The sequence below is a fragment of the Botrytis cinerea genome, chromosome 1 (genome assembly GCF_000143535.2).
Source record: "Botrytis cinerea B05.10 chromosome 1, complete sequence".
Taxonomy (NCBI): domain Eukaryota; kingdom Fungi; phylum Ascomycota; class Leotiomycetes; order Helotiales; family Sclerotiniaceae; genus Botrytis; species Botrytis cinerea.
In genome coordinates, this window is record NC_037310.1 from 2,179,424 (window position 1) to 2,194,503 (window position 15,080).

Genomic DNA, 15,080 nt, shown 5'->3' on the forward strand with positions numbered 1-15,080 from the left:
CGCTGATGTAGAAAGTATCGAGAGTTGAAATTGGCAAATGATGAGATTTGCTGACAATGCATGTCTGGGAGGTTGGGTGGTACTTTAAAAAAAAATCCATTTTCCCGGTCATGTCAATCACACTTTAACCACTTTTTTGTTCTGGCATGGCCTTACAAGCCTTTGAGTTCATAAAGTTGTCTATCAAAGAACTAATGGCTTTTTGCTCTAGCTACATAAGCTGCCAATGGCAGTGATATCTCGAGAATTAATTCTATCTCAAGATGTTCGTCGCTCGTAAAATTCCCAATCCATCCCTCCCAGCATACCCCTTGGCCTGATGTGCCCTGCCCCGAGTAAAAGAGAGAGCGTCATCTGCCTCTATCCGCAAAACCGTTCGACAGGAGAAATGCAAATACCACCGAGAGAAAAAGAACTATCTAAGATGCTGCTAATTGATCGAAGGTCCTCTGGACATTATTGTGGTCGATTTACAAATCGTTGTCATCCTCATCTGGAAGTGGCATAGCGGCGGCGTCCTCCATCTCCTTGTGGTAAACCTTCAAGAGTTCTTCGTCGACTTGTGCAGTTGGTGGTGCCAATGCTGGTGCAGCAACGAATTCCTGTTACATGTTAGTCACTTTACTTTTGAAAATGGTGAAAATAATAGTGTCCATACCAAAGTTGGGTTACCAACGAGCTTGCGGGCCAACCACAAGAAAGGCTTCTCGAAGTTGTAGTTGGATTTGGCCGAAATGTCGTAGTATTGGAGGTTCTTCTTTCTGTGGAAAGTGATGGTCTTTGCCTTTACTTTACGTTCCTTCACATCGACCTTGTTTCCGGTAAGAACAATAGGAATGCCTTCGCAAACACGAACCAAGTCACCTATTCAAAGATTTAGTTCTGAGACCACTGCCACACAAGAGTTGGAAGGAACTTACGATGCCAGTTAGGAACGTTCTTGTATGTGATACGGGAAGTAACATCAAACATGATGATACCGCATTGGCCGTTAATGTAATATCCATCACGGAGACCTCCGAACTTTTCTTGTCCAGCAGTATCCCAGACGTCGAATTGAATGTTTCCCAAGTTCTGCGAGAGTTAGTAAACATCGTCTTGGATCAAGGTGGGGGATTCGCAACATACGGTAGTAAATCCAAGAGGGTGAACTTCGACACCAAGAGTGGCGATATATTTCTTCTCGAACTCTCCAGTCAAATGACGCTTGACGAAGGTGGTCTATTTGATGATTAGTCTATATTTCAAGATGCTACTACGCTACTGTCGTTGGAATGGAGGCGCAGATTTCGCGACAATGATATCCAACTCGACAACTTGACAACGGCGGGAGCAATATGATCGTCCGGAAGTTCGACTTGCTTACCTTTCCAGTTCCTCCATCACCGACAAGCACGAGCTTGAAGGTTGGTGTTTGGGAAGCAGAATCATCCGCCATGATTTCTTGATGATTTCGTTAGGTAGAAATTTAGGTAAACAGATCTCGTACAGGTCGATACTGTTGATCAAATGGTCAGCGCAAATGAAAATTTGTTGATGCGAAAATGGATTTGATGACTAGAAGAGTTGTAGAGGGCGAGGGGTACCTGTTATCGTTGAAAATTCGTCGTGGACGTGGTGGAGTATGATTTGGTCTCCAAGGATGTGAGAATGTTTTGATTGCTACAAGACCAAAACTTTAGTGAGAAGAAAGCGGTGGGCGAACTTTATGTAAGCGAAAAATGGATTTTTGACAGAAGTCACGTTATTATTCTGTCATTCATTGGATTCATTCACTTGCCAACCAAGTTACAAAATCTTGGAACTGTGGAATTAGGTGGAATGGATTTTTTGGAATGCATGAATGCAGTTTGTGAATCATCACATCACATTACTTTTCTTTGTTTTGAAATTATCTTCAGAAATTATCGGATTCGAGGCCTTTATTAGACAGTGGCGTCGCGTGTGTGTGTACTTGCGAGCCTACCTGGTGGGTAGAGGATATCAGAAGTTTCCTTGTTCGATTTTGTTTCCCTGTGCGCACAGCTACCTGTCTAGGTATCAGGATAGCAACAAGTATATGTTCCAATCACAGTGTTTTCAGGAAGCTACTGGTCAACCGCCTTGGTTTTCAGATTTGAGATCATCTCGACGTTTCTATACCAAGCTATGCAGCTTGACTTTGATACACAGAAACCGTTCTTTAATCAAGAAGTGTCCCTGTTAACTACCAGCATATGCTGAATTCAACGACGCCCAAAACAACCTTATGTGTTGGCATGAAAAGTAGTTGGGCCGAACTATTCCACCTGAACCCAAACGCCATGTAAACTCCTACGCTCGAATAGCAGATGCCGCGACATGTTAATAAGAGTGGCCAGCTTTAATTTACAATGGCAGAATGTGACAACCCAAAAGTCCTCTGCCTCCCCAATTTCTTCGTGGTGTCAAACTTAATTGCAGCTCTTGGCGTCCCGAATCTCTCGAAACCTTTACCATAACCTCGCGCTGTTGTAAAAGTATAAATTAGCAAGATTTTCGAGCATCTAGTCATGATGTAGAACACATACGCCCTCATTTCCTTGTACACACTCTCCCACCCTTTTCAAGCCATCGTGGTTCGCATGATTGACATAACCAAAATTTCTGATTGTGTCACCAGGTTTTAGACCAGCGTCATCCGCAGGGCTTCCCGCTGCAACGCTATTGACCTTTGCGAAAGGTAGATCTAGAGGTGCTGGCTCATCGAAAGAAGGTACGATTCTACCAGCCTGAACTTCGTCGACAACGGGCTCCTCTGTGTTTGGGTTTTCGGCAAGCCTCGCAAAGTGTTCATGGATGTGCTTCTCAATGACGCTCATGAGAGCTTTGTGGTCGTTTTTAAGATAAATTATCCGTGATCTAGTAGTTCTAACTTTACGGAAGAAATTAGCCTAGATCATCCCTCCATAAAAGTAGAATGCTTACTTTGTGCAACATCTAAATCTGCTCTAGGGAAACCATCAGGAGTCAAAAGCCTTGTATTCATGTCCACACCATGCTAATATATATTAGCAGAAGCCCATATGATTTGAAATATAACCTGCCGAGTCGAGAACACCACTCAGAGCTTTGATTTCCGCCTCTATATTGTCTTTCTTAGCCTGAAGTTGAGAAAATGTTAGGCCATTAGTTTGTATTCCATTTGCAGCTCCTGGCCCAGATGTAGGGCCAGAGGGAATCGTAGGGGCATGTAGATTTTCCATGTTTAAAGGCAATCCCATCTCAGGTTGTGCTGCTGCTTGATATTCTTTAAGAATGTGAGATCATTCGTTCAGCCTTGTGGATTATGTTAGACCAGGCTGCGACGATAGACGCAATGCATTGAGCTTATGTAAAAATAGCGGGGTATATCAAGGTGGTGGATTGGGCTCCAGTGATGACTAATCTCCCGTTCCACAATCCTGCATTCACTCCAGTTGACCAACTTCCGTTCCTGAGCATCTTCATGAGGCTGGCGAATCACAAGTGTGATTATTGATATAATGCACTATCGACACACAGGAAGGAAATTTGCCGGTTAAAGTTTTCTTGTAATGAAGAAGGAATAAGAAGTTTGCAATGCCAGAGTTGAGTCATGTACGCTGGAAACGAGAAGTGTATCGATATCCATCACAGTCTGGAGACATATCATACCTCTGCATGCCTTTCCTCTCCCGTCATTCTTACCCGTTTGTTCAGCCATCATATTTGGTCGTTCCGTGCATCTCTAGGTCAAGACGCCACAAGAATAGTAATTCATCTTCATATCATTATGAAACTTGTACAACAACGAGAATTGGTGCTGCCCTCTGCCACCGTGGTAGATGCCAGCATCTAATAATCAAAGCAGTTATGAAATAGTGACATCACCTTGATACCGGGAAATGCTATCTCAATATCTAGGTTGTGATATTAGCGAAAGCAATGCATTATGTCCCTCAAAATCATTGATATTCACGCAAAGCTTTTTTGCTCACAAGAGGCACATTTTCTTTCTCTCACAACTTCCCCCTTTACTCCGTGAATATATCTTCTAGCTTTGTAAGTGGTTTGGAAAGTTAAGCTTGTCTGGTGATGTACTAGTGGCTGGCGTGCGAGTGTTGAGCGAAAGTCTTATAAGAAGGATGAGGGATTGTCATGGTGATTTAATAGGGATCGCGATACAAGAAACTGAAGAGAGAGCTCTGTTCGTCTCTTTTGATATCCCCAATGCTATTTGTTGTGCCTAAATCTTATGTGCAAGAGTTTATGCTTGATCTCTAAGCAGCAGTACGATACTTAGCTTCTGCATATATGACCCTTGTGATATTAGTATATGTAGATGAAAATATTGAGACAGCCCTCTGTATAGACCACATCGCGAAGCTTCACCGCAGAAACATGCCCGACGTTTTTGTTTGTGACTCACAACAAGAAACCAGATTAAACTATTGATATATGTTAGTCATATGACCCAAGTGCCGTTTCATTCTTCAAGTGTAAGGAGGTGCAAGGTAAACTTACAGCAAGCTTCTTATTATCTATAGAGCCGCAATTACAAATAAGTGACTGTGAGCCGGCGAGTGTATCACTGTGATGGCTGATGACTGTCAGTATCAATGGCAAAATGCCTCTGGAGCTGCGCTTCTAGGGATGCGTTGGCGATTTAAAGACATGGCTCGGCGGGAAATTCAGCAGCGGTATTCGAAAACTGTATTTTACTTAATTTTCCAAATGTGACTGTTTTTCGAGAGGCTTGGGCATGGTTGACATCCTTTGTGAATTCCTCTGTATTTTTCTATCTCTTCTGGTTAATATAACAAGACTTGGAAAGAAGTGTCTGGAGCTGGGCAGGCGTCAACCCAGGAGATCAAGTAAAAGAATGGCCTTTTGCAGTTCATCAAATATGAGAATCAAAAGAACTACAAAAATGCAACAAAAAACTACCAAAAAATAGAAGCACAGCTGGACAAGCAAGATAAGCACAACAAGGGAAAGAGGGCATGCATCTTAAGATGAAAGCACAACGTGACCAAAGCAAGGGAATTCGCTCTCTGCAAAGGTGATGATGGTCTTATGCAAGGTACTAGACCCATAGTACTTCTATTTGATGAATATCGCTTTACTTTGATATATGTACTACTAGCAAGCGAGCTCGAGTGGATCCCCCAAGCTAGTAGACGATTTTGTATGATCATAGGAGAGTCTGCGCATCCAAAGAGTAAGATCGAGAGATCAAAAGGAGGTTAACATTTATATTTCAAAAAAGCTATTCCGTGCTGGTTAGTAAGGGAGAGTAAAATCCGAATTTATTTATATCAAGATCCATACCCCACTTTCCAAATACCCAGCTTCGTTACTTGAATAGAGTGGATAACAATTTACAAATACTGTTTATGGCAGTTGTAGGCATAGTACTCGATTGTGTTGTGATTTGACCATAGAAAACCTCATGATAAAGTGATGCATAAAGAATCTATGCAGGATTGTGACAACTCCCCCAATTGTTGGTTGTTAATGTTGTGACAAAACTGAACATTATAGTTTAGTATTTGGCAATCATTTTTTGTTTATGCTTTGATTCTAATTTTGTTTTGTATTGTATCACTCGGCCGATGAGTTGTTGTGATCAACCTTTTTTTTTCAGACTCAACTTACATTTGAGATTACCCCTTCGCGTATATTTACACCAGAACAACCACCCCTCGAACCTTCCTATTTGACTTATACTCAGAGAGTTGCTCTTTCTCTCCATCCTATTGTGATATCAAAATTGATTTTTTTCAGTTGATCTTCTTCTCCTTCACAACTCTACATTGGCAAACCCTTCTTGGTCCATTGGAATGATTTTGTATCTACATTTTTGCTCCACTTGCTCCCTTCGCTTTTGCTCCTTTTTGATTCAATTTTGATTCAATTTTACTCCTTTTTTGAAGAATATTATGGAAACTTCTATCCAGGAAGATACAGCTCTTGACAGATCAATCAAATCCGCTCCCGCTATCAACAAATTTGGTACCTTGGCCAAGAAAAATACCCTTCTTCGTGGATCTAAAAATATAGGTACCTCGGAGTGTATCAAAGACAAATTTGGTGAGGAAGTTCCAGCTCTTGGTCAGAAGTGGTGGTCAAATAGTACAGCCGATTCACCCGTCAAAGGCCTCCGCGAAGCAAGATATTGCCCTGAAAATTGCATCACCTTTGACACCAAATACACTATCAACTACTACAACGAAGAAGGTATACCAATTGAAAGCCCTATCGAAGACCCTGTCGAAGAACCTATTCCAGCAAAGAAGTTAATGTGGAACAGAGAGAGAGCTTCTGGGCCCTCTGATACTGTTCATTCCGACGACGGTCTAGCGGTCAATTTCCAAGAGCTTATCAAAATGGAAACAGACACCCCAAACCATCCAAGACATTCCGCCACTAATGATCGCTTTGATGAGAATTCTGAAGCTAATACCGCGCCTATCATAAATCAATTTGCAGGCGAACTTACTGCAATGCAAGTCATCAACCACCAAGAGAAGCCTGCTACCGGTGGCAGCTTTGATATCAATCCCCGAATCAGCCACTCAGCCGTCGAAAATGAACGTGCGGAAGAATCCTTCACTGCAATATCAGTCTCTGCCGACCGAGAGATATCTGCGATAGACAACAGTCTCGGAAATAAAATCTCTAATACTATGCGAAACTTGGCTGCTAAAGGACTACAGGTGGTCAATGATTTAGATGAGAAAGCTGCTGCTCGCGCTCAATTTTTTTTCGATGGCACAGAAGATCAATATACGGATGATCACGTTGCAGCAATGACTGCCACCAGGCGCCATGACAAGTCTTCGACGAATAGCAGTCTTGGAAGCAGAGTCTCTAGCACTATGCGCAACCTGGCTGAAGTTGGATTACAAGTCATTCATGATCTAGATGAGAAAGCCGCTCGTCACGCTAGATTCTCCTTAGACAGCCCAACTCCAATGGAACAAGAGCCGGTAGTCACAAGCCAAACAAATCCCTTCGAGAAATTTCTACATACCATCAAGCGACGAAGTGGACATAGGAAGACAACCAGCTGTGACATGCCTAGAAACAGAATTGAAGGAGGCTTGTTTGAATCACCCATCACCTCACAGAGACCCGGCCACAGGAAATCCCTGTCGGGCAGTTCCTATGGGTTTGTGAATAACATGAAGAGTGTCGGAACCAGTCTTGCAAGCTTCAGTATTGTACCACGTTCAAGAACTGGCATGTCTTCTCGCCATCAGCGAACTGACTACAGCAGTAGAGCATCATATGCTGTAAGTAACCTACTTTCGGTTTTCAACTCACAGAGGTGCGCGACTAATATTATCCGATAGGGAAGAGCTTCTGAAGACAACGGAAACTGCTTGTCACGGGCATTTATCCTCGATAAGGACGTGATTAAGCGCATGGAACAACGTCAAGGTGTTATTGAGGAGATTATATCCACCGAGAAGGCATACCTTGATGATATTCAAGCTCTCATACGTGTATGCTACAATAAATCCATCCCACTTAAATTCTTTTACTGATTGTCACCTAGGTTTTCGACGGTCTCCTAATTGCGATCCCTATTCTCTCTCAAAGCTTACGCAAGTCCATTGTTCTTACTCTCAAGGATATTTGGAATCACAATAATGAGCTCTATAATGAACTCGTTACAGTTGTGGCTAATACAAACAAGTCTTCTGGGGTAGGAGTGGTCAATCCACCAAACCATCCGCCAGTCAAGGGACACAAGAGATGGCAAAGTCTAGGGGAAGCACCTGCTTCGGATCCTACCGAAAGCCGTGGTCGACACATTGGTGATCCTAAAGTTGCGGGAGAGATTGCAAAGGTCTTTTGTGGAAAGGTTCGGAAGTCATGCTTTCTTTGATGACACAGATATTAACACGTTATAAGCAGATCCCGGGATTGTTCTTGTATGAGTCTTTTGGAATCATGCATAGCGAGGTTATGAAGCAAATCCATACATCATACAGAACTACAGATGAATGGAAAGATTTCAACCAGGCAATTCGATCAACTGAGGAAATGATCATCTCTACTGATAATCGAGAAAATGGCTCCCGCAAAGGAAGACACTTCGACGATTACTTCATCAAGGTAAGATAAAGACCTCTTTTGAGTTTGCGGGCGCTGACAGTGTTCAAAGCCCATTCATCGCATTGCTAGATACGAAGTTTTGTTTGGTCGTCTCCTAGAACAAAGCCCAGTCTGTGATTGCCCAGAATCTTCAACCACCGTTGAGACTGCGCTTTTTAGAATCAAGGAAGTTCACAAGACAATGAATTCTGCTGCAGGAAATCATCAAAAGGCAACTGCAATGTCAAGAACATGGCTATTGCAGGATCGTCTGCTTTTTACAAGCCAGGTAAGTCTTCAAATTTCAATCAGCTGCCTTCTTCTCCTAATATTACCTAGCCGGAAAGCAGATCTCGTGATAAGGTCCGTATGCTTGAGCAGAACCATTTGTGTGGTGTGCTTCATGCTTGTTGGCAAACAAAAGACACTGTTGCAGGTCGTAATATCACCGGACAATACCTCATAGCTCTCTTGTATGAAAAGTTCTTCGTTCTTGCTCAGCCTTCTGGAACGCAAGACGAGGTTTACGTCATTCAGGCTTGTATTCCGATCAGTGAGCTCACTGTGGAGGATGTTGATAATGGAAAAGGTAGTAACAATTTTTCCTGCTTGATTAATTTAATATCCTTTGCTCTTCACATAAGTTCTGACATGAAATAGGCTTACAGTGTCACACGGCACCCCATTCCTGGAAGATTGTGTTCGAGCACATCTCTCAACTCTTCGAAATTATAGTGAGCGCATGCTCAGCAAAGGAAGAGTTGGAGTGGAAGAGCCGTTTGATTGATCGCTCTAGCAAGCCATGCAATAGCACTGTTCAGCAAGAAATGACTGCATCATTGTCATTTGATATCAAGCCAATGGGAACAGTCTATGGAAAGCCAGGTAGATTCCATGCACTTCTAGTATTTTCCTGTTCTTTCAGCTAATCGATTCTGCAACAGGTACTGTTGCTCGACGCAACTCTATCCATAGAGCAACAACAATGAAAGGTCAAACAACCATTCCTCGTAGCGTGATTGTTAGGAACACGAGTGCTACAGTCGAACCTTCTCTTTCAAGCTCCGCTTCCCAGCTCTCGATCAACAGATCTCAATCCCTGGCCGGTCCACATCGCCCGACAGTCCTTGCTCCTCCCCGCACAGAGCGTGTCCGTCTTGAAACCCTTCTCGCCGATGTCTGGACCCGTGATATCATCCCTTACCCTGGCATGGGCTCCAGAGCACACAGAGAGCACACGGTCAGAGCATCTGCAAGCTCTATGATGCGCAAAATCAGCCACGCAAGCATCTACAGCATCACAAAGCGTTCGGGTAGTATTGCCAGTCTTCACAAGAGCGCAGAAGATCACACTGCCACCGAGCTAGATAGTCTCAGACCCATGGTTGTCAATCGTCAAGCTCGTCACAGCTCTAGCGAAAGTGTGCCATTGCCCGAAGACGAACACTCCTTGTGTCAGGATGCAAGCGGCGGAAGACATGGCTCACGTCTTGCTGTGATTATCGATGAGAAGGAGGGCAGTGCTGGTACGGGTGCTGCTCGTTCTACAGCTGCCAGTCCAATCGTGGCTCGTCTTGCAAGTTTCAGAAGCAAGAAGAGCTCAGGCTCATTGGATGATTCGTTGAACTCTAAGCGTTCTACTGGTTCCAAATCCCCATCGGGAAAGAGCTCATTGGCATTACCAATTGTTACTGCTGCTCATGGAGAGGAAGTCAGAAAGGAGAATGTATTACATTCGTCAATGACTGTTGATGGTAGTAGTGGTGGAGAAGAAGTAGCTGGGGAATTATTGCAGGCACACCAGCGAAAAGGTAGAAACAGAACCATGCTAATGGAGGGATTCAAGAATCTTTTCCGTTAGATTCAGAGATAACATACTGGCTTGTATTAAAAACTTCATAGGTAGCATTTGTTTAAAGGGAATATTAAGGATTATTTGATACTGTTCGGCTTTGATGGTGTGACTGTGAAGAAGCATTATGAATAATAGGCATTCTGGGTTACGATATATGGGAAGATTAGCAGTTTGTTAGTTGCCCAACTTCAGTATCTGGTTCCACAATGGATATAAAAAAAATGAAGATCTTTTCGGTTTTTAGTCTAAACTCATAGCATTGTGTGAGTACTTAATCTCTACTCTGTCAATGCAGTTAGATGATACTCTATGGTGATCTTCCAAATCTTACCTGCCAAGGTAATACTAGCTAGAATGTTTGAGGTGATAGAACATGAAGTTCATTTCCATGTGGTACTATTTGGTAATTATTTGGATGTTTACAAGTTAGCTTATTAAGCTTTCTCCGGCAATAGATGTCGAATTACCAAATGTCTCGTAAAAATTTTATAGACAAGTTGAATTCTTTTATTTTAATATTTGAGTAATTTGAAGACTTAAAATCCTTTCATCATTGAACTGCGGTTCGCATTATTATTCGAACCCCCAGATTCTCCTTCCGTTTGATCGCCTCCCTTCTCGTCCACTACATGATGACTGGCTGTCCAAATCAACCCTTCACATTCACCATCAGCCCAACCCGGCCTTCATAATTCGAACAGCACCAAAAACGGAAATTCCCACAACTCCCTGGGATTGATCCGTCGTTGAAGATGGAGACCATGTAGAAGGACAACGATCGAGTAGCAAAGACGCGTTATTGTGGGTAATAAGAGTTTTAGAAAATGAGCGCTGCGTTACCGATGAATATCATCAGCAGCCCCGGCGTGAAGGTCATGAACAATGTATCGACGAAAGAAGACCAGTCGATTATGGCACATGGTTGGTTTGGGGGCTCGTACACGTATTTTCATCGTGAAAAGCGGAGTGATAAAGGTAGCGAGGGTACTAAGATCTATGATTCATACAGATTAGGGGAAACAGGCTTGTCCCTGAAGCTTGTATAGCACGATGTGGTAGATGATACCTCCAGCCGAGGAGCCCGATGACGCAATCCCAACAGCGAGACCTGTCTTAGTGGTAGAACATGTCGGAATCGAAGATACCATAGGTGTAATGAGCAAACTTCCCCTATTCCTAGGCAAAAAACTTATGCGGGCAATGCTTGCCAATACTCTGTGTACAAAGAAAGCACCATGAAAGCAAACACAACCAGGAAAATTCCCGTGAACAGGAAAAGACGAAGATAACCTCGGTCGTAGATAGGCCGGCAATGAGTCCCGTAAACTGGAGTAGAACACACTCAACGGATCCAATCCATAATATATTAGACGAAGAGGCCGTAAAAAGATAGCCCGACTCGTAGTATGCTTGAAAAGCAAACTAACACATGAGAACCAGTCGCAACCTCGTCCAATCGATTGACTTCCTGGCACAAACTCTCACCCGGCGATCTTGACCAAATGTATGTTCATGTTTGCAATCACTTTACAAATTCCAGACGGAGACCCGTTCATGGGCCAGATTTCTGAACTGCCATGTGACTGAGCCGTCGTTCAGTGGCGGCTGCAATAACCTGGGTAACAACCAAAGAAGAGATGCATGGAGGCGTGGAAAGTCTGATTTGCATTATTCTAGAAGATGTCTTCAAGATAAATTGTGGGAACCTTCGAAAGGCGTAGGGTATTCATCGTAGAGCAATGACTGTCGCCCAAATCATGGGCCTTCGCCGCTCCCATATACCATCTCTGCAAAGTATCAAGCCAGATCTTATTGCCGATCCAGGTTTTAAGTCGTTCGTCAAAATCCCATTGCTCGAGAGCAATCAAGATCTTAGAATTCTCAAGGCGAATCTATACGTAGGAGGTCAAAACTTGTCTCGTCTAATAACACTTGCCCAGATCTTTCCTATACACCACCACCTGGGGCGGGGCAACAGTAATCACTGAACCATCTGTATGGCACGGAGCAGGAATCCGGCATGTTATCAGATTATCTGTGCGCGCTTGAAGAATCAGACACCAATCTAAACACAAGAATCGATAGGGAACAGCATACTGATATGCTGCCAGAATCTAGTTCTCTTCTGCAAGCTCAGACGTATCTTGAAATGCCGGGGGTTATGGCTGGCGTGAACGACTGGCATTTTCAAGGTTGGTGTAGCAAGAGTAATAAGGATAAATTAGAAAACTCTATTTCATCCTTCTCCGCATAGATCGATTACTGCCCTAGCCATCATTGAAAATGATAACCTTACCACACGCCGATTGAAACACGGAATCATGTACCGTCAACATCAAATCTACGAAACGCAATATCTCTGAAACCTGAGCGTCGCAAAGACCAGCACAGGAAATAATTGATAAGAATACCAGGGTATGTTTTCGTCATGATTGTGACTTGTGGTGGCTTGTGTGCGATGATCGTTCAGGAAAAGTCACTTGATTTGAAGATTTGAAGCTTAGGTAGGCAGTGCTAAGAGTGCGTAGAGCTCTCTGCATTGCACAGCATATACGAGGACATCCGAAGAAGGAGATGAAGCATTTGTGGTTCCGAGGTGTGTGTTTGTATGTACGACAGCGCTGACCGAATCGCCGGCCAAATCACTGACCAAGAATGTGATGTGATGATGTGACGATGTATCACTCCACTACCCGGTATATCTAAGATTACGGTCAGATATTCTCGACTCCATCACCACCTATCAAGAGACCCAGCAAACCAACTTGAGCACATAAGAAGCGCGCGCATGAGAGCAGCCGCCACAGTGGCAACGGCGGTGTCCTTGCAGCAATGAATACATGGCATGGCATTGCGATATGAGGCATTTATATACGGAGGAGATGGTTCCCATTGGAAGCTTCGTTTGATACATACTATGGCTTCTTTTAACTTTACCGAACATTCCGGATGAGATGGGGCTTCTATCAACCCCACTCAATTCAAACAGCAAGATCCTCGTCGTCAAACTCAAAACAAAGCGAGGATACGACCAATACGACCAATACGGCCAATACGATCAATACGATCCCTAACTCATAACTCAAACTTCATCATTCCAAACAGAGCATCAGCACGATCTATACGACGGCTTGGACGCATACGATGCAATAGGTAGTTTGTATGAGGCCTAGTCTGCACAAATGCCACATCTACTTTCAAACTGGGGAACCCTTTATGAGGATTGTGGACAGGGCTATGCGTTTGTCGTTCCAGGTCTCATCTTCCCCTTACGACTTGGCCTTGGCCTAATTGATCTTGGCCTAGTTGACCTTGACCTAATTGATCTCAGCTTGCATTCGGTTGGGATGGTAACTGCGCCTTGTGGATTGGATTGGATTGGATTGGATTGGATTGGATTGGGAGGATTCGCAACCAGATGCTTATTCCACCCCGTGTCCGCTTACCTTATATTCCTTCTGGTGTTCCGAGGTCAAAGGATGTGTTGCCAACTGAAAACCGAAGCGCCGAGCTTTCTTCATAAAGAGAGTTTAGACTAACGTGGTTTATCATCGAGTGGCCCATATCATCGAGTGGCCCACTTTCACCTCAATTTACACTTTCAAACCCATATTATTCAACAACAATTGAATCAATTGATTAAAACTATTAAGAATCTAATAATCTAGGATCTATTACATTATTTTGACAGGTTCTTGCATTATGTCCTGTCTTTCCGCATTTACTACAACATCGATTAGAAGATGCTTCCCCATTAGAATTCCCCCCTTTTTGACGCTCGTCGCGTTGAATCTGAATATCAACCTCTTGCTGAGATAATATATCAAGAGCCTCTTGTCCAGTGAGCACTCCTCCTTGACGTAATTGAGTTTTTTTCGCGCGTCGACGCTTGCTTAATGCCTCATTTGCTGCCCGAAGTGTACGATTCTCTGCACTTAAAAGTGTATTCTCATGAGCTAATCTCTCTGTACCCTTAGCTAGAGCTAGTACAGTTTCGAATATAGGTGTAGGAGAGCTTGATTGATGACGAGTTATTCGAGATTTAACTAATATTGATTGAGAAAGAGCTTCTGTTGGGTTGCGAGGGGTTTGAGAGATCCATTGATTTAGATCGAAAGAGGGGGGGGTAGGTGTGCGAATTCGAATATCTAATTTCGAGAGTACAGCTTCAGGATTAAATGGGATTAAACCTGTTCCTCGGAATCCTGATTTCATATTCTGAGAGGTGATTGATTCCTCGTATGCAGCTTTAAAAGCTATAAAGAATTCAACCTTCGAAATATGATTGATATGTGCCTTGATAAATCCATCAATTTGACCACCATATGAACGTTTTAGATTGCTAAAACAGCCAACATCAAGTGGTTGAGTTAAATGACTTGAATGCGGTGGTAAACGTAAACATATAATATCGTTCTCTTTGCAGTATACTTGAAAAGCTATTGATTCGTGGCTTTCATGCCCATCCAGTACCAACATTCGATATTTGCCCTTTCTTCGATTCTTAGTATGCTTGTCGAAGTGTTTCAACCATTCTAAACCCGTCTCATTATTCGTCCACCCATTAGATGTAGGTTTAATAGCCCATTCCGCAGGAAGATTCGTTTCGGTGTACCAATTGGAGAGATGAACTTGTCCTTGAACTACTAGAAATGGGGGAATAGTTTCACCCTCGCCATTTCCGCATATTATTGCTGTAGCCCATTCTCGATTGCCTGGCTGTACTGTCTTGCTTCTGCCATTTCGTTCAGCACTAGTTACTACCATTGCTGTACATATAATCCCCATCATAAAGCCTGTTTCGTCGAAATTGTAGAAATCTCCGTCCAAAATGCCGTATTTCGCTCGCATATTCGCAACTAGTCGAAATCACTCTTCAAGAAGCTTAGGATCCTCGCAGAGAGCTCTTTGAAAGTCATAAACACGACTAAAACGCGTCTTTAATTCGATTCGACGCTTTACGAATCGATGCGCCCAGAGCTTCCCAACGCGTTTCGCACCCCTCGATTCGAGAATATCATTCGCCATATCTTCCACATTCTTTAGTTTAGGTGGAAATCCTCTTAAATCCATATCGAGTATATATTGAACAATCACCTCTTCTTCTAATTCTGTAATATTATGACGATTCGCTCGAGTT

The 15,080-nt window shown here is 43.2% G+C and overlaps 3 protein-coding genes across 4 annotated transcripts; 1 reads left to right on the forward strand and 2 right to left on the reverse strand.

The window, feature by feature from the left end:
- Positions 1-77: 77 nt before the first annotated feature.
- BCIN_01g06220 (hypothetical protein) lies at positions 78-1,666 on the reverse strand. Of its 2 annotated transcripts, XM_024690601.1 has the most exons (6): positions 1,587-1,666; positions 1,367-1,498; positions 1,129-1,221; positions 921-1,074; positions 659-864; positions 78-602 (listed from the first exon to the last, which is right to left on the reverse strand). In XM_024690601.1, exons 2-6 carry the CDS (start codon positions 1,436-1,438, stop codon positions 471-473), a joined length of 657 nt encoding a protein of 218 aa, XP_024546370.1. In that variant the 5' UTR covers positions 1,439-1,498; positions 1,587-1,666; the 3' UTR covers positions 78-470. The 2 variants fall into 2 exon arrangements, with proteins under 2 accessions (XP_024546370.1, XP_001561298.1); XM_001561248.2 differs by lacking the exon at positions 1,587-1,666 and having other exon boundaries at positions 1,367-1,577.
- Positions 1,667-1,881: 215 nt separating this feature from the next.
- On the reverse strand, positions 1,882-3,317 carry Bcnas2. Its single transcript, XM_024690602.1, has 4 exons — positions 3,066-3,317; positions 2,947-3,019; positions 2,550-2,893; positions 1,882-2,487 (listed from the first exon to the last, which is right to left on the reverse strand). Exons 1-4 carry the CDS (start codon positions 3,240-3,242, stop codon positions 2,368-2,370), a joined length of 714 nt encoding a protein of 237 aa, XP_024546371.1. The 5' UTR covers positions 3,243-3,317; the 3' UTR covers positions 1,882-2,367.
- Positions 3,318-5,589: 2,272 nt separating this feature from the next.
- BCIN_01g06240 (hypothetical protein) lies at positions 5,590-10,078 on the forward strand. Its single transcript, XM_001561246.2, has 8 exons — positions 5,590-7,277; positions 7,338-7,490; positions 7,544-7,852; positions 7,906-8,106; positions 8,156-8,374; positions 8,425-8,674; positions 8,746-8,970; positions 9,030-10,078. The coding sequence occupies exons 1-8, from the start codon at positions 5,922-5,924 to the stop codon at positions 9,944-9,946; spliced, it is 3,630 nt and encodes a 1,209-aa protein (XP_001561296.1). The 5' UTR covers positions 5,590-5,921; the 3' UTR covers positions 9,947-10,078.
- Positions 10,079-15,080: the final 5,002 nt, after the last annotated feature.

What these genes read in the sequence shown, in the direction of transcription:
- BCIN_01g06220 (XM_024690601.1), bottom strand. Translation starts at nt 1,438, where the DNA reads ATGGCGGATGATTCTGCTTCCCAAACACCAACCTTCAAGCTCGTGCTT. An exon ending in GTGATGGAGGAACTGGAAAG is followed by an intron (nt 1,222 to 1,366) that starts GTAAGCAAGTCG and finishes ATCATCAAATAG; the next exon opens with ACCACCTTCGTCAAGCGTCA. An exon ending in ACCCTCTTGGATTTACTACC is followed by an intron (nt 1,075 to 1,128) that starts GTATGTTGCGAA and finishes TAACTCTCGCAG; the next exon opens with AACTTGGGAAACATTCAATT.
- Bcnas2 (XM_024690602.1), bottom strand. Translation starts at nt 3,242, where the DNA reads ATGGGATTGCCTTTAAACATGGAAAATCTACATGCCCCTACGATTCCC. An exon ending in TGAGTGGTGTTCTCGACTCG is followed by an intron (nt 3,020 to 3,065) that starts GCAGGTTATATT and finishes AATATATATTAG; the next exon opens with CATGGTGTGGACATGAATAC. An exon ending in GTGTACAAGGAAATGAGGGC is followed by an intron (nt 2,488 to 2,549) that starts GTATGTGTTCTA and finishes CTTTTACAACAG; the next exon opens with CGCGAGGTTATGGTAAAGGT.
- BCIN_01g06240 (XM_001561246.2), top strand. Translation starts at nt 5,922, where the DNA reads ATGGAAACTTCTATCCAGGAAGATACAGCTCTTGACAGATCAATCAAA. An exon ending in CAAAGGTCTTTTGTGGAAAG is followed by an intron (nt 7,853 to 7,905) that starts GTTCGGAAGTCA and finishes CGTTATAAGCAG; the next exon opens with ATCCCGGGATTGTTCTTGTA. An exon ending in TCGACGATTACTTCATCAAG is followed by an intron (nt 8,107 to 8,155) that starts GTAAGATAAAGA and finishes CAGTGTTCAAAG; the next exon opens with CCCATTCATCGCATTGCTAG.